This window comes from Gymnoscopelus braueri, assembly GCF_963280865.1.
Source record: "Gymnoscopelus braueri genome assembly, chromosome: 23".
NCBI classification, from domain to species: Eukaryota; Metazoa; Chordata; class Actinopteri; order Myctophiformes; family Myctophidae; genus Gymnoscopelus; species Gymnoscopelus braueri.
The window spans coordinates 30,052,990-30,076,408 of NC_137625.1; the positions used below are offsets into that span (position 1 = coordinate 30,052,990).

General features: G+C 41.4%; 1 protein-coding gene across 1 annotated transcript in view; it reads left to right on the plus strand.

Annotated features, from left to right (window-relative positions):
* The window catches only part of utp20 (UTP20 small subunit processome component), a 58,153-nt gene that overhangs the window by 12,422 nt on the left and 22,312 nt on the right, over positions 1-23,419 (plus strand). The window contains exons 15-40 of the mRNA XM_080421607.1: positions 122-227; positions 1,047-1,197; positions 2,605-2,667; positions 3,585-3,752; positions 5,396-5,472; positions 5,989-6,068; positions 6,975-7,236; positions 7,912-8,109; positions 8,823-8,913; positions 9,978-10,063; positions 11,480-11,605; positions 12,202-12,368; positions 12,702-12,910; positions 13,845-13,988; positions 14,596-14,675; positions 15,537-15,772; positions 16,336-16,483; positions 16,608-16,695; positions 18,079-18,222; positions 18,928-18,981; positions 19,101-19,253; positions 19,908-20,057; positions 20,928-21,068; positions 21,772-21,909; positions 22,932-23,071; positions 23,195-23,283. Coding sequence (XP_080277733.1) covers positions 122-227; positions 1,047-1,197; positions 2,605-2,667; positions 3,585-3,752; positions 5,396-5,472; positions 5,989-6,068; positions 6,975-7,236; positions 7,912-8,109; positions 8,823-8,913; positions 9,978-10,063; positions 11,480-11,605; positions 12,202-12,368; positions 12,702-12,910; positions 13,845-13,988; positions 14,596-14,675; positions 15,537-15,772; positions 16,336-16,483; positions 16,608-16,695; positions 18,079-18,222; positions 18,928-18,981; positions 19,101-19,253; positions 19,908-20,057; positions 20,928-21,068; positions 21,772-21,909; positions 22,932-23,071; positions 23,195-23,283 — 3,489 coding nt within the window. The remainder of the gene's footprint in view (positions 1-121; positions 228-1,046; positions 1,198-2,604; positions 2,668-3,584; positions 3,753-5,395; positions 5,473-5,988; positions 6,069-6,974; positions 7,237-7,911; positions 8,110-8,822; positions 8,914-9,977; positions 10,064-11,479; positions 11,606-12,201; positions 12,369-12,701; positions 12,911-13,844; positions 13,989-14,595; positions 14,676-15,536; positions 15,773-16,335; positions 16,484-16,607; positions 16,696-18,078; positions 18,223-18,927; positions 18,982-19,100; positions 19,254-19,907; positions 20,058-20,927; positions 21,069-21,771; positions 21,910-22,931; positions 23,072-23,194; positions 23,284-23,419) is intronic.

Here is a 23,419-nt window from a genome sequence, read left to right on the forward strand (position 1 = left end):
AGATAAATATTTGATCAAATGGAGGTCCATGGCCTAATAATGCATCAAGCTGGAGTTCCTTGTAATTAAAAAGGTTGAGAATCCACACTGCTCCACACTAATCGTCTCCTCGTCCCCTCAGCTGGTCTGTTCGTGGCCAGACAGGCCCTCAGCTGTCTCCTCAACCTAGATGGTTCCGCTGAGCTCCTGTCACTGGTCCCAGTAGACAAGGTCACTTCCATCCTGAAGTAAGTACCGCACGGTCTTCTGTGTCTTTTGTGGGTATTATTGGGTGTTTGGATGCAACCTTTAGCAATGTTGAAGGAGGACAGTAGTTAACATTAGCTACATTAACTCATTGACTGCCAGGAATTAATTAATTAATTAACTCGTCTACCGTCACCTTGCCAGCGAAAATGGCGATTTTACTGTACTTTTGGCTCATTACACGCACAGAGATCTGGTAGAATCGGGGAAAAATTGGCCGGCCGCGATCCTCCATTAAAGTGCAGTAACTACGTTTTTGGACACACCGACTTATTTGTGTATCCCAAAGGTCAAATTAGCCTTTGTGATTTTGGAGGATAAACAATTATTAACTAGTGTAATATCACTTATATGCCTATCTCATTTGGCTGACCATTTAAACCAATTTTTCGGCTCTTTGCCTTGGCAGGGCAGTATGGCCGTTTCAATGTGGCTTGTTTTTTGAAAAACACTTACAAAGCAACAGAAATCCGAGAAAATGTTACTTTTATAAATCCTTTAACATGAAAGGAGGCGATCTTTTTTTTGTTGTGATCACGTGATATCTGGGTGTACTCTTCTTCTGTGGTGCTTGGATCATTCTCAGCCCCCCCCCCACCAAAAAAAATAATAATACGTCAATTAGGTCCTTGGCAGCCTGGGCGTTTGGACAAAAAACACGTCCATTACGTCCTTGGCAGTGAATAATGGGTTAATCTTTTCAAAGTCAACTTATCTGTTGTCTGTAAGGGTTTGAAATTGTAAACCTACTGTACGAGTACGACCATCATGTGAACCTTTGCTTTGACGTCTCTTTCCAGGACGTTCCCTGCAGACCTGTCGGCTCTGTTGCTCGCTGACCTCTATTACACCCGCCTCTCTGTGAGCGGGGTCCAACAGCATCTGTCCCACAATGCACTGCTGGAGCTGTACCAGATGCTGCACGCCAACATCTCCTCCAACGTCTCCAAGGCAAGAACTTATAGGATGATGATGAAGTAGTATGATGATGATGCGCCTTGAAATTATGAAAGTTTAAATCAAAAGCAATACGAGATCATTTAAACCCCTTAACGGGAATTTTCATTTTAAGATTTCTTTGGCTATTCAAAAATAGCAGATCTACAAGCTCGTAGCGTGGCACGCTTGTAGATCTGCTATTTTTTTTTTATGTGTGCAAATCTTTGAATATCTATATATATTTTAAGCAAACATTTTGTAACTGTCAAATGTCTCAACAAATGTCTTAATTTTTCTGAAAAACGATTGTTGCTACATCAGTGGTGCCCAAACTTTTCTTGTCGAGGACCCCCCCAAAATTATGTTTTTGGCCCCGGACCCCCATCAAAATATGTTGTTCTAGGGACCCCCCCCCAAAATAAAAGCAAAGATTTGAGTTCTATGTATTGAAAGATTTGCACAAAATGTTCAAGTTTTTTTTTAAATAGCAGATCTACAAGCTCATAGCGCTGCACTCGGTGCCGCGCTATGAGCTTTATAGAATGATGCGTTCCTAGATGCGCACAGATGCGTTCCTAGATTGAATGGGTTAAACTATTATCTCCCCTATATACTTAGTTGAACGTAGTCAAGTGTAAAAGAGTGGGTGAAATTGTTTGTACAACCTCCCATGTTTTGTAGTTTCAAAAATAGTCATGAAAATAGAGAATAGGGACGGAGACAAAGGAAACAAAGTCAGATAACGAGACACAATGTCAAATAAACATACGGTGCATGGTCAAAATAAACTTGTGCTGTGTTGATTTCGTCGACTAAAACTATGACGAAAAATGTTCGTCGACTACCTTTTTCACTGATAAAAACTAAATAATAACTAAGCTATGATGCCTAAAACTAAGACTAAATATATTGACAATTTTGTCCACAAATAAAAACTAGACTAAAATGTTAGGGAGGGACTAGTGGAGAAGAGATCCACTAGAACTAAGACAAGTTATTTTGTTTGGTTGCGATCAGGTGTTGCTCTCTGGAAATAGCAGATCTACATGCTCACAACGCGTTGCGCTGCTACACGTTGTGAGCTTGTAGATCTGCTATTTTCAGGGCGCAACCAAGTGTAAAATTAGCCATTACGACGCCATCAACGCCCGCCAAAATACATTTTAGTCGACTAAATCAACTGTAGATTGATTTAGTCGACTCTAATCTTATATTTAGTCGACTAAAACTAGACAAAAACTAAAACAATTCAGATGACTAAAATATGACTAAAACTAAATGGAATTTTATTCAAAAGACTATTGACTAAAAAACAACATTTGCTGTCAAAATCAACACTGCTCTTGTGCAAGTAGAGAGAACATTTAGCAGCAAATATCAGGCATGTAAATGTTTTCCATGTGTTTGCTCTGTTCCCAGATCCGTCTGCTCACTCTGAGGATCCTGAGTCACTTTGAAGCTGAACTTCCTGCACAGGCTGAGGTAGAACTCAGTAAATGAAATGTCTATCAAATATTATAATTGCACATTAGAGGGTTTACTGACTGACAGCCTGACTTACGCTTAATTTATACTACATTGTATGACAGTGTCGCTCGCGGGAAATGGCAGATCTACAATCTCACATTGCGTCCTGATGCGACGCGCTGTGAGCTTGTAGAGCTGTTGATTTCACCGTCTGACACCGTCATACGACAAGGTATGCAATCAGGCTTTAGCCTATTAATTTACAACAGCAGGGCAGGATAAAATGCTAAACTCTGCATTGAAATTAACGTAACTGTACTGTATACACAATATACTTTAACATGTATATGGTTTAGGCCTGTCCCCGACTAAGAATTTCTATAGTCGACTCTGAATGTTGCCTATAGTCGACTAATAGTTGATTAAAGCAACAAAAAAAAGAAAATATACATTATTCGACTGAGATTGTCAGTCAAATCAGTCTGATTCGACTGACAATCTCAGTCGAATCATGCAAACAAGATGTTATGCAATAGAGGAACATTCCATTTGGGCTGTAGGGGTCCTTAATGTCTGATTTAACATATACTTGCTTGGTTTCTCCCAATAAATCATGATATATATCCTATTTTTGGCAAACTATTGGTTAATTAATATAACAAATTAGGCCAATCTCTCAGTCTCTTCTTTTTTTTTCATAATTCGACTAAGAGAACGGGCAGTCAAATCATACTCCCTCGATCGATTAGTCCACTATTTGAATAATCGAGACCTAATCGTCAGACCTAATTTGGTTGTGTGTGTGTGTGTGTGTGTGTGTGTGTGTGTGTGTGTGTGTGTGTGTGTGTGTGTGTGTGTGTGTGTGTGTGTGTGTGTGTGTGTGTGTGTGTGTGTGTGTGTGTGTGTGTGTGTGTGTGTGTGTGTGCCTCCAGAGTGAGGAGCGCATGGAGGTTCTGCCAGTGTTCTCGGTGTGCCTGCAGGCTGAGCTGGTGCCAGCCACGGTACAGGATTACAAAGAGAAGCTGCTTTACCTCCGCAAGCTGAGACACGACCTGGCTCAGCCCTGTCTGCCCCAGGGGCCTCCTGGGGTCTTCCAACAGGTACTACACACTCAAACACCTCAGTGTTCATTTGTGTGTTCAACTGACCAGTGGCCTGTGTTCAAAATGTTACTTGAGTAAAAGTACAAAAGTATTGGCATCAAAATATACTTAGCACCAAAAGTAAAAGTACTAAAATGTTTGAAAATAGCAGATCTACAATCTCACAACGCGTCGCATCGCGACACGTTGTGAGCTTGTAGATCGGCTATTTTCAAATAGCCTAGGTGTAAAATAGGGCTAAAGTGGTTAAAGGTAGGGTAAGTGATATTTTTGGGTTAAAACAAAAAGTATTTTGTTAAAAGGTTAAAGCACTATATTCTGATAGTAATCATTGCTATAGAGTGTTTGTTCAGTAACAGGAGTCTCCCCGTCTCTCCAGCTCTTTAATAAACAGAAAATACATTTTCTGGTAGGTGTCAAAATCTCAGCCAATCAGGAGGAAGAACCAATTTTTAAGCTTCATTTTTATAATGTTCCTGTTCAAATTTTGCCTGCTCATTTCTTAGTGTCATCACTTCCAATTTCACTTGTTTAATCTATATCCTGATTGAGTTCTCTATCCTGATTGGATAAAATTGGAAATGAAACTGAAACTGAAACGAAAATGCATTTTCTGTTTTATAAAGAGCTGGAGAGACATGGAGACTCCTTATATGGACAGGACACTCTATAGTAACGAGCACTATCAGAACATAGACCCATTTTGCAATTATTTGAATAATTGCAAATCACTTACCCTACCTTTTAACACATTGAATGCCAGTCGCGTAGATCTACGCGAACCTATTTAAAGCCGCAGCGTGCCAGTCGCGTAGATCTACGCGAACCGCCGATTCCCATTGTAATGGCCCCAGGTGCACTTTCCGAATTTTTTTGATCCATTTCCGTTTCCGGTTTCCGGTCGGAAACAGAATTATTCGGGTTCCGTTTTTTTCGATCGTATCCGCTTCCTGTCTGGGATCCTGTTTAAAACTCGATTTTCTCGGTTGTTGTTTTTCTCCTCGCTGATCACTGTTTACCGTTGATCGGCTGTATCTTCAAGATGGCGGCACGGATTTGGAAACTATTTTCGCTGGCCGTTTCTCACGGATCCGCCGTGTGTTTAGAACCAAATGAACGCGCACTTTTAACTTATTTAGCGAGGTCTGTGGCGACATGAAAAAAACAAAAAAACAACAATAAAACGCTGGCACTGGTGAGTACATTATGAGATTAAACTCTGGCATGGAATGTGTTAATGTATGTTTCATAATAATAATAATTTATATCTGCAAAGTAACAAGTAACTAAAGTTTTCAAATAATTGCAGTGGAGTAAAAGTACAATATTTACCTCTGAGATGTAGTGGAGTAGAGTGTAGTGGAGTAGACGTGAAAGTATTGAAAATTGGAAACACTCCAGTAAAGTAAAAATACCTCAATTGTACTTAAGTACGGTACTTGAGTAAATGTACTTAGTTACTTTACACCACTGCAACTGACTATCAATCGGTTGGTTTGTTCATTGATTGATTGGTGGAAAACAGTCTCTGTTGTAGCTGTTTATTTCCTCAATAGATGGGATTACCCGCACTGTTTCCTGTGTAAATCTAGTGAGTAAAATGTGTTTATTTATACGTTGTGTTTGTTTCTCCTTTCCAGGTGCCTCTCCGTTATCTCATAGCGATGCTGTTCATCAACTTCAAGCCATTGTGGAGCCCAGTCATTGAATTACTAGTGTAAGTGTAGTTTACATTTTAAATTTACGGTGTCCTCCTAACAAACACAAAGGGACACTTCATCACATTTAAGGCAATATGGGAACCCATCGTCAAATAAAAAGGAAAAACGGCGCCCCCAGCGTTTTTCACTTTTGCATTTGACTCTGGGGGTAGTGATTTAAATAGATCGACGATGACTGGAAACCGGGGCTTGGACATGCCCTCAGCCCTCCACTTCCGGTGCTGCGCCTATGTTTTCATTCCCACTAACAATATTTCTCCACGGAACACTAACACCATTTCTCCCAAAGAACATGGATGGTTTTGGTTATAAGCCCACTTGTTTCTATGATGGAAGAGCAAGTTCAAATGTTACTAACTCACCGTGTTTTTTTTTTTTTTCCGCATCGTTGGCATTTCAACCGACAGAAGTTACACATGTCAAGATATCCCTTTAATAGACAGAACTAATCGATACAACTATTGCAATACTTCTGTGTGAATGTCTTTGCCGTCCACTGTATCTCCATCCAGGAGCCATGCCAGAGGGATGGACAATAAGGACTTCTGGAAGGTCTATCATGAACACCTGGAAATGGTAGCAGGGCTGGCTGGTAAGGCTGATAGGACGCTGGTATGGTTGGTGGAACGTGTTTGGATAGAGTTGCATAAAGAGCTGTAAACTTTATTTATTTCCTCATTTATCCACTTATAGAATAGGGCCTGCTAATGATGGTTTGCTACGTGTCAACAGTGGTGGAAAAAGTATTCACATGTTTTACTTAAGTAAAAGTATCAATACTGCAATGTAGAAATTCTCTGTTACAAGTTGTTACAAGTAAAACGGCACACGCGACCAAACAAACTATTGGCTTGACTCCTCATACACACACACACACACATCCGCCTCCAACACCGACCGAGAACAGTCAAGCAGCAACAAGACAACACACACAAGCCCTTGCAGAAGCTGAGGCACACAAACGGATTTAGCTCTGTTCATAAACGATTTACTTAGGAATTATGTTCAATATGAGCGGGTGGCTTAAAAAATGCCATTTTGGCTGTTTTTGTTAGTCCGAGAGCGAGAGGGTACAGGACCACGGGTCCATTTGGTTCCATCTGTACCCTCGCGGAGTTAAATTTAGATCGCGATGTAACGTTACCGTGCGGGGACGCCGGGGAGATCATTCTCACAGACAGGCAACCACAACAGTTACCAACAGTTGCCGCAATGGAGAAAAACGCCACCATCGTGGGGGAGGGGGGGACTTAAGCCCCTTTTCCACTACAGAATAAGCACCACACCACACCACCACACCACACCACACCGCATCAAAATATCTACCGTTTCCATTACACAAAAGTAGGCACCAGTTTAGTACCACTTACAACACCACGCTACCCACTTCATTGTAGTGGAAACCGTGGCACAAGTGGCCGGAAAGCTGCCTTTTGAGACTAGTCAGTCTATGTAGCATCCACCATTTTTGACAAATATCCTCTCTTGTGTACTTCAGAAAAAGAATTGAGGGAATATGAAGGTGACGACGATGACAACGCGGGGGCGTCGGACCTGTGCGGCGAGCCCGGCTGCGACGTCATCGAGAGCGGGGAGGTGGGCGTGCTCTTCCTGGACTGCCTGAAGCTGACCTGTGACCCCAGCCAGAGGACGGACTTCACCAACTTCCGGGACCAGCTGTGGACCGCCATGGCCCAGGTCCCCGACAGGGTGGAGCCTCGCAGCAGGGAGCTCAGCCCCCTGCTGCTCAGGTTCATCAGGTCAGAGAGACTTGACTTCTAGCCCCCATTTATACTTTGTCATATGACTAGGCCAGTCACAATTATTACATCGTCTAATCGCAATTATTTGAGATAATCACAATTATTTTTGCATAATCATCATAATCGTTTCCATGTTGAAAAATGTTCATACATTTTCAAATATTAAAAAAAGCATAAATAGCAGATCTGCAAGCTTCGTGACACGTTGTAAGCTTGTAGATCAGCTATTTATGCTATTTTTACATGTATCAAATTATTAAATATCAATAATTTATTTTTATATATTTAAGTAATTTGTCATATCTACCCTATGCAATTTTTTATTACTAGGCATATAAGGTAAACAGATTTTGTTAATTCATGTTCCAATGTTCAATGCCAAGCACACAATTAAATCGTTGATCGCAATTAGCAATCTGCTCTCTATCACCCGAGTGACCGTTTTCATTCTCTACTCACATGGATCCGGAGATCACGTCATCTGAAGTTTTCCGCCTCCGTCCACTTCCTGTTTAGTGTTTTCCTGAAAACAGCTGTATCTTGAGTTGACTTTTTTTGCCCTGCAAAAAAAAACTAAAATCGCTGGCAGTGGGCAAACACAGCCAGAAATAAGTCTGGCAGTGAATGACTTTAGGGCTCACTATAACCTCCCTGGCTGCTGTGATCGAACAGGAACGAGTTCTTCCCGGCCGACCTGCTGGTGGCGCCCACTCAGAGCCTGAGGAAGAGGAGCGCCGTCACCGAGGAGGAGCCTGCCATGGAGGTGGAGGAGGAGGAGGAGAAGGATGAAGATGATGATGAAGAAGAGGAGAAGGAGGAGGACAGTGGGAGACAGCAGAAGAAGAGGCCTCCGAGGAGAGCTGCCGCCAAGTAAGACAGATCAGGACAGTGTTTTTTTGTAATGTGTCCTTCTAATTCTACATTACCTACCGTCATTTAACCAGGGGTCCTTGGGGGGGTTCCAGGGGGTCCCCAGCAAAATGTGTTAACATAGCATCAGAATCATTTTAACCACTTTAACCTTTTATACCTTTATACTTTGGTTATTCGGCACTGAATATCCTAAATATTCTCCCACACACTGGCTTCAGAAGTTAATCCATTAAATCCGGGAAAGCTTCTGTGTCATGGGGTAGAGTGGCCGGTAGAGCGGCCGGATGGGTACTGTGTGAGGTTCCCAGTTCCCGGGCTCCCCCAGAGTTAGTGCCGAAGACACTGAACCCTACATTGCCTCCAATGAGTCGGTCGGCGCTAGCTTGCCTCCATTGGTGTGTGAATGTGGGAAAAGTGAGGTCGCTGGCGTCGACTGTTCGCCGCTTCACCTCACAATGCCACCCCCCCCCCCCACCGTATGAATGAATGAACCATTGTAAAGCGCTCTGAGCACTTGGAAAATCGCTATAAAAATGCAATTCATTATTTTATTATTCATTATACTCTCATCGTTGTAGCTCTTCATAATGTGTGCCATTTGTCATGTCCTTCAATGTTTCTTCTTGACAATGCTTGAAATTACAAATTGTAGCTTGTGTGAAGATGGTTCTGAAGTGTCTTACTTTTACATTTGTTTCTTACTCCCATAGACAACTAATGGCCCATCTAAAGGTGTTCTCCAAATTCACCAACCCTGGTTCCCTCTACCTGGCGGCCAGTCTCAACGAGCTGTATAATCAGGTAAACACACAGTTGTCCGTTACTGCAATACATGTACCCACGTAAAGAAACAGTGTCTTTGGTCCATGTCATTGAAAAAAAAGAGATCAGTCTCATAACCAGCATGTTTAAATGAAGACAGTTTAGTTGGATGGCCAAGCGGGATGCACCCCTAGTCTCTGAGGTGGCAACTCTACACCAGTGTTGATTTTGTCGACTAAAACTATGACGAAAAGAAGAGATCCAGTAGAACTAAAAGACAAGTCATTTTATTTTTGGTTGCGCTCGGGTTTTGTGCTCTGAAAATAGCAGATCTACAAGCTGTGCGACGCGTTGCGAGCTTGTAGATCTGCTATTTTCACCATGCAACCAAGCGTAAAATCAGCCTGTATGACGCCATCAAGGCTCAATCAACTGTAGATTTAGTCGACTAAAACTAGACAAAAACTAAAACATTGCAGATGACTCAAATATGACTAAAACTAAATGGAATGTTATTCAAAAAACTATGACTAAAACTAAAAAAAAAAAATGCTGTCAAAATCAACTCTGCTCTACACCTGCGCCACCTGGACCTCCCACAACTGTTTATTTTTAACTGAATTACTATTGTTTGGCTACCACATCTAGGACAGAGACGGAAGTCAGTCAGTATGATTATAAGTAACCAGTTAAGGAAAAGGTTTCTTTTGGTTGAAAATTTTGATCAGATTACCTGTGTGTTTAAATGAAGACATTGTTTCCATTACAGCTATTTTCAGATGAAACACTGGAAGATCAATGCAACATCTGAACATTAATGCTGTGATTGTTAACCCATTAATACCTGGAACGCATCTGTGTCACTTTTAGATTTCTTTAGGCTATTCAAAAATAGCAGATATACAAGCTCATAGCGCGGCACCGAGTGCCGCGCTACGAGCTTGTAGATCTGCTATTTTTGAAAAATCGTGATTTTTTTTTTTTTAATTTTTTTTCTCCGAAAAACTGTTAGGATTTAGAAAATGTTTAGAAGCGGCCTCAGGTCTTAATGGGTTAATATGCCTCTGATTCTTTCTCTGTCTTGTTTTTTTTTTTTTTTGCAGTTGTTGTCTCACCAGGAACAGCAGATTCAGAAGGCAGCCCTAGAATGCATCCTCACGTACAAGGACAACAGCATCATCCCATACAAGTAAGACAACAAAACCACTTTGGAAATCATCATTATGTTGACTAGTGTCTACGTTTGAGGCTATTGCCTCAAATAATAACCATAATAAACCTGAGACCTGTGGTGCCACATGCAGTATTGTATAGTCTGTTATAGAGCCATGCTGGTCATTCATATACCTCATAGATGAGCATCAGTTGCTACGACAAGACAGGGAGTCAGTAGCTCAGTACACACCAGGTACAAAGGTTCAGCTATAAGCTTCAGATGGGACATCATTTCAAGTAAACAGTGTCTTTCTCCTCCTCCTCTCCCTCCCTCAAAGGAGGTCATTGTGAGGGGTCTTCGATAGGGATCAGGGTTCCCGTCCTTTGGGGCCTCTTGGGGGTAACGGAGATCTCTGCCGCTCACAGGAATGTTAACATGCCACCACCATAGAGAAAATCTGCTCTATATATCCTCCTCTGTTCTGTTATTAAGCTATCCGTTTACCGCACCGTGGCCCGTCCCGCGGACGGATCCATCGTTAGGGGCCGTTTCACCTTACGGCCGATGTCTGTGCCTCTTTGTTTTCTGCCACAAAGGATGAAGTTATCGCGCTGACCCAGTTTCAGCAACTCTGTGATGACTCTGTCATCTGTTGGATTATGCTGCTAAATTCAATGCTGCTATAAGGTCTAGATGGACCTTTTTGGGCAGGCTTATACTACACAGTAAAATCCTCATGTAACCAAATGTACTCTTATATGGGTACCCTTGGTTCCATTTGTACAATTAGAGTTTAATTAAATAATGAATTAACTAATTATTTTACTGTGTAGTCAAGTGTGACATAGTTTCTGGTCTTTATGCTTAACCAGTATTATAAAGGGTACAGTTTATAGATATACGGTGTTTATACCACTATGTCATTTTGTCTGCCTGGCAAAACTCCATTATTGTTTTGTTTACCTTTGTAAGCTGATGGCCACCATTATTGTGCTTTTGTTTTAGTTGGTTACTGTATTTTCTTCCCCTATTAAGAAATTCTTGAAGGCTTATGCCGCGTTCACACTAGCAGCTACAAAGATACAGTCTACCATTCATTTTCAATGGAAGCCATGCGACAGGAAGATACAAAGATACATTTGACATGTGTAGCTGCTACAACAGCTACAAAGCTACAAAAAAGTTGAGCTGGTTTCAACTTCATTTACAAAGAAACAAAGCTACAAATATACTGTGTAGCTAGCTTTGTATCTGCCTGTGTGAACGCAGTATTTTAGATGTGATGGAGAAATAGCTAACCTTATGCAACAGGGGTCTTGTAAAAGTGCGACCTCTAGTGGCTGAATGGTGGAAAATTACAGTTCACAGAGATTGGTGTGTTGCTCTACTGAGTGTGTGTGTGTGTGTGTGTGTGTGTGTGTGTGTGTGTGTGTGTTGTGTTGTGTAAAGGGAGAATCTGGAGAGGCTGCTGGATGACAGACACTTCAAAGAGGAAATCGTTCTCTTCAATATCTCAGAGGAGAGAGAAGTGGTGAAGGAGTCCCACAGGGCCACGCTCATCCCGCTGCTCATGAGGTGTGTTTGCATTGGTGTGTGAGCGGGTATACTTGCCACTGGTGGGAAAAGTACTAAAATTTTTTACTTAAGTAAAAAAGTATCAATGCAGAAACAAAATGGGTTCGAAATGTTACTTGAGTAAAAGTACAAAAGTATTGGCATCAAAATATACTTAAAGTACCAAAAGTAAAAGTACTAAAATGTTTGAAAATAACAGATCTACAAGCTCACAACGCGTCGCTATGCGACGCGTTGTGAGCTTCTAGATCTGCTATTTTCAAATAGCCTATGTATAAAATAGGTCTAAAGTGGTTAATGTATGTTTTATAATATAATAATTTATATCTGCAAGGTAACTAGTACCTAAAGTATTCAAATAATTGTAGTGGAGTAAAAGTACAATATTTGCCTCTGAGATGTAGTGGAGTAGAAGTAAAAGTATTGAAATTTGGAAATACTCCAGTAAAGTAAAAGTACCTCAAAATTGTACTTAAGTACAGTACTTGAGTAAATGTACTTAGTTAATTTACACCACTGACCAACACTTTTTAAACGGGAAAACAAAATTGTTGATGTTCTAATTCTTCACAAACCCCTGTGCTTGTGTTGCTTAGGATTCTGTATGGCAGAATGCGCAGCAAAGCCCGCAGCAAACTCCAGGGCAAGGCGGGCTCCACCGCACGCACCTCCATCGTGCTGCGCTTCCTGGCGGGCTGCCAGGCCGCGGAGCTGGGCATGTTCATCGACCTGCTGCTGGAGCCCGTCTCCCACCATGGCCAAGGTACGAGGCTATAGAGGGGGGTGTCTGTCTGCACAGACCTGAGTGGTCTAGGAAAGTATTTAAATGGATTCTGATGACTTGGCAAGTTTGGGAATGTGAAAGAAAATTCGACTTTCCCTCAGTTTTGATGTACACAGACCCACTGGCATTTATTATTTTATGAATTTATTAAGGAATAGTTATTTATTTGGCATAATGGCATAATGCTATATTTAAATAAAAAAACATTAATTCAAGTTTGAAATAATCGTGATATTGATTAGAAGTCGTGTTTTTTCCATGTTCCACAGCAGAATTAAACCTAACCTCCCCACCTCCTCCCTCCGCTCTCAGGTCTTTGTCTGGTTGCGGTGGAGAAGGCGGTGGCTGACATTGACCTATCGGCGGTCCTGCCTCTGGGTCGCCAACACAGCCTGCTGAACATCGTTAACACGGTGATCCACAAACTGGGCCACCTCATCCACGGCTACCTGCCCAAAGTCCTGCAGATCCTGCTCTGCATCACGGCCTCCGTGTGCAAGATCCTGGACAGCAGGGATCAGGTGATGACCGTCACCTTTAGGTTGTGTATCCGTGTGGAACCGCACTTCAACAGACGCTTGTTCCTTGTGGTTTCAAAGGGCAAATTCACAGATTTAAATTCTTTTGGGGTCATTTTATCGTCTACTCAGGCGTTTGGGAGCACCCCGGACAGTTTTTAAGTTGCTCGATTCAGTATTTAGATATTTGATATTAATTTTATCAGTCACGCGCCCTTCCTATACAAACCCATTGTAACTTCAAACTCCATTTTAACCATGTTAGATTCATCGGAAACACCCGTCCTTGGTTCTGGTCACTCATACTACCCTCCTAATACCTGAGGGGCCGTGTTTTTTCAATTACTTTTTTTCATTTATTTTTTATAATTGTTTGGGGGGAAAAAATACAATAAAAAAAAATAATAATAATGAAAAAACATGGCCCCTCACGTAGTAGGAGGGCAGTATGAGTCACCAGAACCAAGGACGGGTGTTTTCGATGAATCTAACATTTTCAATCGACATTTAGTAACACAAATCATTCCTGTCCACCAGTCAGTGAGTCCAAAGTGCCCAGGTGACACAGCTTAACTTCATAAGAGCAGCTTTTAAACAATCCCTTTTAGGGCCACATTTACACGGTAACAATCAGAACAGAAAACGACAAAGTGCCGTTGCGTTGTCACTTCTTCTTATGCATTTACACGAAGACGCTCCAGTGATTTAAAACGCTGTAGTGTGCATGCCAGGTGGCTAGGTGGCGGTGACGTGTCTTCTTCCTATCACAACTATTTGTTTGGTTGCCATGTCCACTTATTATAAGTGACTTTGGGCTTGTTTCTAAAGTGTAGTTGCTTATTTGGACTTGTTTCCTCTTGCTCTCCCATACATATTAAGAAAGTATCTTGTGTGTATCTTTCGTGTTTTTTATTTATTATGTTATTCCTCCATCCAGTTGAAGCCAGGTTGCATCAGTCCTCTGAAGAACCTGAGGCGTCTGGGTATCCTGAGGGTCCAGGAGTTCTTTGATGGCTTTGTCCACTACAGCTTCGGTCCAGATGATCTGGACGCCGTGTTCACAGCTGTAGTCTGGCCTCAGGTAGGTGTCTCACAGACATTTTACATAAACTAGAAGACCATACCTGTCGGGGATATGAGCACCCAAAGTGCGTCATGGTCCGCTTGTTTCACGGATGGTCCGCTTGTGTCAAGGATGTGGCAACACCGGCGCTTGTTGCACGCACATGATCTGGCAACCCGGGAGACAGCGAACACAAAAGCGCTAATAAACAGCTGACATTGGGGGAAAGTGAAAAACGGGCTTCGCTGTTCCGTGCACATGGTAATGGTCAATGGCGTGCAAATGCAGATCAATTGCTCCAGCCACTGAGGAGAACCGGGCAGAAGAGATTTTGGGGACAAACAAACAGACAGAGCTTTGTAGAATTATAGGACGATGCCACACACACACGCACACGCACACACACACACAGGGCACCATGCCGCAACAATATCACAGGGCATTGATCATGTGTGATTGACATGTACAGTATCTATTGCGTTCGGATATATAGCACTGAGTGCACTGGCTGATACAAACTAATACGTGAGTGCGCTCCCGGTGCGCCTTTCCAAACGCGCCCTATATGTGTGTATTTGTATTTGAAATGCCATTCAAACCATTTGCTTCATGTTTACATCCCCAGGTGTGTCGTCTGCCCACTGAGAGTACCTACTCCCCCACTCCTCTCCTCAAACTGATCCATGTCTGGAGTAAGAATGCCAGGTGAGGAGCCACACTATATATTTCTATCTCTCAAATGTGTATGCATTAGGAATGGAAATCCCTAGGTACCTTTCGATCTGATTCAGAGGGCTACGATTCGATTATATTCCGATTATTGTGATTCGCGATGCATTGCGATTAATTTACTTCCATTATCTTTTATTGATAATAAAAACAAATAGAAGAGATGTGTCACTGTCCTTTTTTGTCAAATAATACTGACTTATAACAAAGGCTTCTCAATATTCTGATAACCATCTGTCTGCTGCTCTGTGCAATTAGCAATATGATAAAAAAAAAAATACTGGCAGCGCGTGCACAAGAAGTTTGGCGCTCATCGGTCCAGCTGTTTGTGAGATTAGACCCAGGCAGACAAACAGACAGACAGACAGGCGAAACGACCAAACAGGAGGCTTCAGCTTGTAGATCTGCAATAGAAAAATCTGTGCAAATCTTTGAATAAATATTTTTTAAGCGAACATTTGTAACTCAAATCTTTGCTTCTGGGAATTCTACAAATGTCCTCTAAATCTTAACAGTTTTTTGAAAAACACGTACGTTGCCAGTGGGTCTCAAACCTTTTCATGTCAAAGACTCCAAAAATGATGTGTATTTGGCCGCGGACCCCCATCTCAAAATATTTTGTTCCAGGGAACCCTCCCCCCCAGAAGCAAAGATTTGAGTTGCAAATGTTGGCTTTAAAAAAATATATATATTCAAGATTTTTGAGATTTTTGAAAAGCCAAAGAAATCTAAAATGACACCAATGCGTTCTCGGATTGAATGGGTAAGCGAAGTGTTCAGAGACTGACTTGTGAGTCTAATAGATCAGATGTGTAATAGTTCTTTCATGTCTTTCAGGTATTTTCCCCTCCTGGCAAAGCAGAGAGCAGGTCGGGCAGAGTGTGACGTTCTACTCAACGTCTTCGCCCTGCTCTCTGCCAAGAACGCTTCCCAGGCCACCATTGCCATGGTGCTGGACATAGTCGAGTCCCTAGTCACGACTGCAGACTTTGTTGCCTCGGAGGACGAGGCTGAATTGATCGTCAATGGTTGTGTTCTCCCACAGCCAGCAGAGGGCACTCTCCTCACAACAGGTCGGTGAATGACCTGTCCAGATCACCGGACAGAATGTTTGAAATGTAAACCCAATTTTGCGATTAGAGGGTTCTGTTTTACATACAAAGATGTTAAACTTTTTGTATGTTAAAGGGATAGTACATCCCCCCCAAAAAAATCTATCGATTATTCACCCCATGGAGACTTGAATTCATGGATATTTTTTTGTTTTTGTCGCATTCGTAAGCCAATAATTTGATGATCCATGAATTCAAGTCTCCATGGGGTGACTAATCAAAAAAATTGGGGGGTAAATTATCCCTTTAAAAAACAAGATGGGGTCTAAGAGACATGGCTTCCTTCTAGATCTTGTACTTCGTGTGTCCAGTCTATGACATGACAGTAGATTTAGTCGACTATAATCGTATGATATTTAGTCCACTAAAGCTAGACTAAAACTAAAACATTTCAGATGACTAAAATATGACTAAAACTAAATGAAATTTTATTCAAAAGACTATGACTAAAACTAAATCAAAATGTGCTGTCAAAATCAACACTGCTTACATCTGGCCTAAAATGTGTCATCTCTCTCTCTCAGACACTGAGTTAACTCAGGGCTCCAGACTGCTGCTGCCCCACATCTCCACCCTGCTGAACTACCTCAGTGGGGTCGTACGCAACACAGAACGGCTGAAGAAGAAGAAGTTCAGAGTCCAGGTGGCCAGGGAGCTCAACATCCTCTCCAAGTGAGTTCATGTCACCCGGCGTCCTATAGTTTGTATAGATTCAATGTACAGAGCTATCTATGTTGTGATGTTATACTGTTTAGACTGGACTGGACATACAATACCTTGTTGATAATTTTTCCAGGATTAGTCGATTTGTGAGTGACAAGGAGCAGAGCTCGGTGCTCATCAACCTGCTGCTGCCATACATCCACAAAGGACACAACGCCCAGGTAGGCCTGTCACAATTATGACATAATCGTCAAATCGCAATTATTTGAGATAGTCACGATTATTTTTGCATAATCGTTTCCATGTTGAAAAATGTTCACACATTTAAAAAAAAAAAAGCAGATCTACAAGCAGATCTACAAGCTTACAACGTGTGACGTGTTGTAAGCTTGTAGCTCTGCTTGTAGATCTTGTAGATCTACAATGTTGTAAGCTTACCTGCTTGTAGATCTTGTAGATCTACAAGCTTACAACGTGTCACTCCGTGACGCGTCGTAAGCTTGTAGATCTGCTATTTCTGTATGTATTTTTACATGTGTAAAATTATTAAATATATCAATTATTTCTTTATTTGTCATATCTGCCCTGTGCAATTTTTGTATATGAAGCCTAAAAGGCAAACAGAAATTAATTTGTATTTATATGTTCCAATGTTCAATGCCAAACACACAATTAAATCGTTTATTGCAATTATTTGTGACAATTAATCATCAACTTAAATGTGTAGTCATGACAGCCCTACTCCCAGGTGCGACCCACTGATTTTCACTGAAACGGTGCTTCACTTCAGAATGTACTGTAATTAGTAGCCATGTAACGATTCACTCAACTCATGATACGATTCGAAATTTCGAACCACGATACTAGGTTCACGATACGATTTTTCACGATAAAAAAAAAAAAATCCAGACAAACTTTTTTTTCTTTTTTTTTTCTCAATACTGTGTTTTCTCTTATCCTCTTTTCAATACAGGAGCAAATGATTGAAACATCTTTTTTTATCAATTCTCTTACAAAAAAAAACTAAACTAACTAAACTTTAAAAATCAATTTAAATTGTCACCAGTTTGAATCGATTTTAACCCATTAAGACCTCGAACGCATCTGTGTCACTTTAGATTTCTTTGACTATTCAAAAATAGCAGATATACAAGCTCATGAGCTTGTAGATCTGCTATTTTTGAAAAATCGTGAATTCTTTTTTTTTATTTTTTTTTTCAAAAAACTGTAAAAACATTTTTAAGAATCGCCTCAGGTCTTAATGGGTTAAATCGATTTACGATAAATCGTTACATGCCTAGTAATGTGTTTTGAGCTTTGCTGCTATCAGTACAGCAAGCTAACATATTGTTGTTTACGTGATGCAACAGTGACTTTGTAGTGTAGTCTTAGATGAGGGAAACAAGAAACTACACTTTTAAGCATTCCATTTGTCCCTAGAGTTAAATGAACACTGATGATTTTACTGTGTAACAAAGTGGTCCTAATGTTTTATACTGTCTGTACAGCTATGTCCAAATCCTTCAATGATTTCCTGGGGTTTATATATGTGTGCTTGCTTATACGCAATAATATGTACTTTATGTGTGTTTGTGCACTAATAGGAGACAGAGATCGACATCCTGGCCACCATCCAGAACCTGCTGAGACAGTGTTTGGAGCCATCGGCCTGCCTCAATCCTCTCAGCAAACTTTTCTCCGTCATTCACGAAAAGCTGCCCAGACAGGCCCTCACTAGTGTCTTCCAGGTATGGTATGCATGCGTGTCATGATCGTGAGAAGCCATGAGGACAAGAAATTGGCCTTCCCAGCCTTTCACCTATGTGACAGTCGTCTATCTGTGTGCCAGGAGATGAAGTGCCTTGGCCACATTTTTACGGACAATCTCCATGATGATAGAGATATCTCAGTGCAGCATACTTTATGCCCAGGCTAATATGCTGCGTCGCAGGTTCAGTGTGTGTTCTGATCCTGTCAAGTGTGCACTTTTTAAAGTATTCTGCACTCCCATGTACAGTATACAGCCTTCTTGTGGTGCTCATACAAGAAAGGTAGCATGCAGAGGCTTAAAGTGGCATATAATGATGCCTTGAGGATACTACTTAAGGTCCCTAGATGGCATAGTGCCAGTCACTTATTTGTGACCTGTGGTATCCACACTTGTGAGGCTCTATTAAGACACTCTATGTATGGATTCATATCTCGCCTGGATGAGTCCCGGAACAGTATTATTGAGGATATAGTCAATCCTGGGAAGAGCTGTCTCCGGTACTCGTCCAGGCTGCGGAAACACTGGAGAGTCAGCCTCTATGTGTGATTTTTTGTTATTTTTTGTTATGTATTTGTTGTGTGATATTTGTATATACTCTATGGACCCCCTGTGTGTCTGGAATAAAGTTTGAATTGAATTGCCTGTCTATCATAACACTGGCTATATTTTCATTTCTTTACAGACTCTTTCAGACCTGGATCCCTCACTGGCGTACATCACTGATGTTACAGCCAAGGTGCGTTTCAGTTAATAAAAAACATTTATAAACACACACTCCCACCTCGTTTCTCTGTCAAACAACAAATACACAAATTCTGCTAACGTTTTTTTACTCCCTGTGCCCTCTCTCTCCAGTTGAACGCGTTTGACAGCCGACACTTAGACGAGATCTACTTTGACGTGCGTCTGGTCGCTTTCCAAGACGCCACCAAGCGTATCAAAGAGATGCAGACGCTGGATATGAACTACATCAACGCCATCATGCACAACTGCTTCCACTCGTTTGAGGTTTAAACCCCATTCCATTAAGCACCTGGACATTTTTTATACGTTACTTTTTCATTATTGGGAAAATAACTATTTGTCAGCTTTCCTGCACATTGCTGTACTGTTAGAATCCTCCATTAACCCATTAAGACCGGGAACACGTCTGTGTAATTTTTTTATTTTTTTTTGGCTATTCAAAAATAGCAGATATACAAGCTCATAGTGCTATGAGATTGTAGATCTGCATATATATATTTTTTATCTTGAAAATGTGTACAAATCTTTGAATATATATTTTTTAAAGTGAACATTTGTAACTCAAATCTTTGCTTTTGGGGATTCTACAAATGTCTTCTAAATCCTAACAGTTTTTTTTTTTAAACGATTATGTTGCTATAATCAGTGGTTCTCAAACTTTTTTCATGTCAAGGACCCCCAAAATTATTATAAAATTTTTGACCGCGGACCCCCATCTCAAAATATGTTGTTCCAGGCTAAGTGGCTAAGTTGTAATTACGTTGTTGCATGGAGAAATGTTAACAATGCTAGTTTAGGATGCAGCCATAATGAAATGAAATTTGACAATTTTTATTCCATGTAAAAAAAATTTGGTCCTATATATTCTCTTCTTTTAAATTGTTTCTACCTCTCTCCTGTCCCTCCATCCCTCCATAGATTGGAGACATGTCTCTGGCAGACAACGCCACCATGTGTTTGTCTGCGGTCATAACCCAGGTGGTGGGTGCTGACGAGGAGGCTTACAGGGACATAGTGCAACACACCATCCTGGACGCTGTACGCAAGGGCCTCCACAGCAAGATGGAGGTAAGGACTGGAGACACATACAGACCCTCCCCCGGTTATGCAAAATGATTGTGATTATTTCAAATAATTGCGATTAGGCGATTATGTAATAATTGTGACAGGCCTATGCATACAAATGTAAAGATATAGTTGCTTGAACAGCAGCGAGAGAAGCCACCCACAAACCTAACGCCGGGTCACCGCAATATGCCCCGTAGACATTGGATTGGTGCTGCAGCAGTGTTGATTTCGTCGACTAAAACTATGACGAAAAATGTCTGTCGAGTGTCGACTACCTTTTTTTCACTTACGAAAACGAAATAAAAACGAAATATGCCATGATGACTAAAACTACAGTACACTGTATGACTGAATATACTGACAATTTCGTCAACAAATAAAAACCAGACTAAAATGTTTGGGAGGGACTAGTGGAGAAGAGATCCAGCAGAACTAAGACAAGTCATCATGGGTGCGCGCAGTGTGTCACAGACTGAAAATAGTTGATCTACAAGCTCACAACGTGTCGCAGCACGACGCGTTGTGAGCTTGTAGATCGGCTATTTTCGGCATGCAGCTAAGTGAAAATAATTTTGATGCCATCACGGCCCGCATTTTTATTACATTTACTCGACTAAAATCTTATGATATTTAGTCGACCAAAACTAGACTAAAAGTAAAACATTTCGGGTGACTAAAATATGACTGAAAGTTGCTGTCAAAATCAACACTGTTCTGCAGTTCTAATAGTTTCCACCCAGTTTTAGCAACAAAATCTGTCAGATTGTCCCCTGTCTCTAGTTGAGCGAAGTGTTCAGAGTCTGACTTGTGAGTCTTAATAAATCCAGATGTGTAATTGTTCTTTTCTTCCCGCATTCTCCACCCTCTCAGAGTGTGCAGCATGACTACACCACGGTCCTGGCCTGCCTGGTGAAGAGCTTCCCCTCCAAGAAAGAGTTCAGAGAGCTGGTGCAGCTCACCAACTACACCGACCCCGAGTCTGACTTCTTTGAGCACATGAAGCACATCCAGGTTAGCAGCAGACCAGACCACGAATGACTACTGTAGCATATTTCCTTTGCTTAAATTGTTTTATTTTAATTGGTTTGGTTTTGCTAAGATCTTCTCGGTCTGATTCAGAACTGTTTGTTTATTTTATTTTCTGTTTTTAATTATTTCAAAATATATATATATTTTATATAAACTTATTCCCCCCAAAATCTAAAATTGTCATGAATTGTAAACCAATTCAGAATTCTTTCTAAATTCTTTCATTAATTTTTTTTTTTTTTAAGAATTAGTGAAAATAGCCGATCTACAAGCTCACAACGCGAATGTAGATCTGCTATTGTCCCAAATTTGGGTCCCGGGCAAACATGTCATTTCTCAGCCCGAACGGTTGGCGTAACCGTCTGGGCACCTACAGTAGGCTGGTAATCCAGCCTGACAGCGTGTCGCGGGTTCGACTCCCGATCCCGACGACCTTTGCTCTCCCCATGTCACTCCCCATCTCTCTCTCTCCTCATTTCCTGTCAGCCTACTGTCCTATCAATAAAGGCATAAAAGCCAAAAGAAAAGAATCTTAAAAAAAAGCAAAAAAACATCTAATTTCTCTTTTGGTTCTCGAGCTAAAGACTTTGTGACTTGTTTTCTACGACTCCACTGCCTCCCTATCTTCCTTGGTTCTCATGCATTATCCTCTCTCTCTGCCGTGTCTTTCCACCTCCTCCTGTAGATCCACCGGCGGGGCCGCGCCCTGAGGAGACTGGCCCTGCAGCTGACGGAGGGCACGGTGGTGATGCACGCACGCACCCTGCAGCACTACATCATGCCCTACGCCATGACCGCCCTGTTTGATGAGAAGATGCTGAAGGTAGGCCTTTTGTAATCGCACGCGTAATGTCACACCTCGACCTGCAATGTCGGGTGTGTTGTTCACCCAAAAAATTGCTTATTTTTTATCAATTCCACACATTCCACACATTCCACACATTTCTATCAATTACACACATTGTCGCATTCCTGAGCCAATAATTTGATGAACTGTGGAGTCCCTGGTAGGAGACTCAATTGAATTTGAGTATATAAAAACTCAATTGAATCTCCTACTGGAAATTGAGTCTCCTACCGGAGACATAAGCATCTTTCCGCCGGTCATCAAATTATTGGCTCAGGAATGCGACAAAAACAAAAAAAATCTCCATGAATTCAAGGCTTCATGGGGTGTGTAATTGATAGAAAATTAGCTACTCCTTTAAACGTTGTGGCAAGAAGAGTCTTCAGACGCAGTGTGTGTGAAGCAGTGTTGATTTTGAAAGCAAATTTTGATTTAGTTTTAGTCAGTCTTTTGAATAAAATTCCATTTAGTTCACCTGCAATGTTTAACTTTTTGTCTAGTTTTTAGTCGACTAAATAGCATAAAATCATAAAAATGTATTTTGGTGGTGCCTTGATGGCGTCGTAATGGCTGATTTTACACTTGGAAAATTGCCGGTGCGACACGTTGTGAGCTTGTAGATCGGCTATTTTCAGAGTGCAACACCGGAGCGCAACCAAACATAAAATGACTTGTCTTTTAGTTCTACTGGATCCTTTCTCCACTAGTCCCTCACTAACATTTTAGTGTTAGTGTTAGTTTTTATTTGTCTACGAAATTGACAATATATTTAGTCTTAGTTTTAGTCATAATAGCTTAGTTTTTATATAGTTTTTATTTAGTTTTCGTCAGTGAAAAAAGGTAGTCAACGAACATTTTTCGTCATAGTTTTAGTCGACGAAATCAACACTGGTGTGAAGTCATATTTATTTGCCTGTGTGTGTGTGTGTGTGTGTGTGTGTGTGTGTGTGTGTGTGATTTATGAGCTCATACATGTTTTACCCATGTGTTTTACACAGCATGAAAACGTGATCTCAGCGTCGGTGGAGGTGGTGGGGGCGGTGTGCCGAAGGCTGAACTGGTCCAAGTACCTCTTCTACCTGAGACACTTTGTCCACATCCTGCAAACATCACAGGCAGATCAGAAGCTGGCCGTCAGGTAGGGGGCAACGGAGTGTGTGTGTCTAACTCCTGTAGTGAAATCCATATGGGTTAACCCCATATGGACCTGTTGTACCTATTTCCTCACTTTGCTCTCTCTCCCTCTCTCTCTCTCCTCCAGTTTATTAGTCTCAGTCCTGGAGGCGTTCCATTTTGACCACGAGACACTTGGCAAAGAAATGGAGGCTGAAAAGACCAGAGCCAAAGAGGGTGAGTGTTGGCGTTTGTCCGGCATTAATCGAAAAAAGAAACAAAAGTACCTGGCCTGCTGTCTTATCCTATTGACTCACCTGCCATTGAGGAGCCCCCACCAGGAGGACGTAGAGCCTTGAACCCACAACCTCCG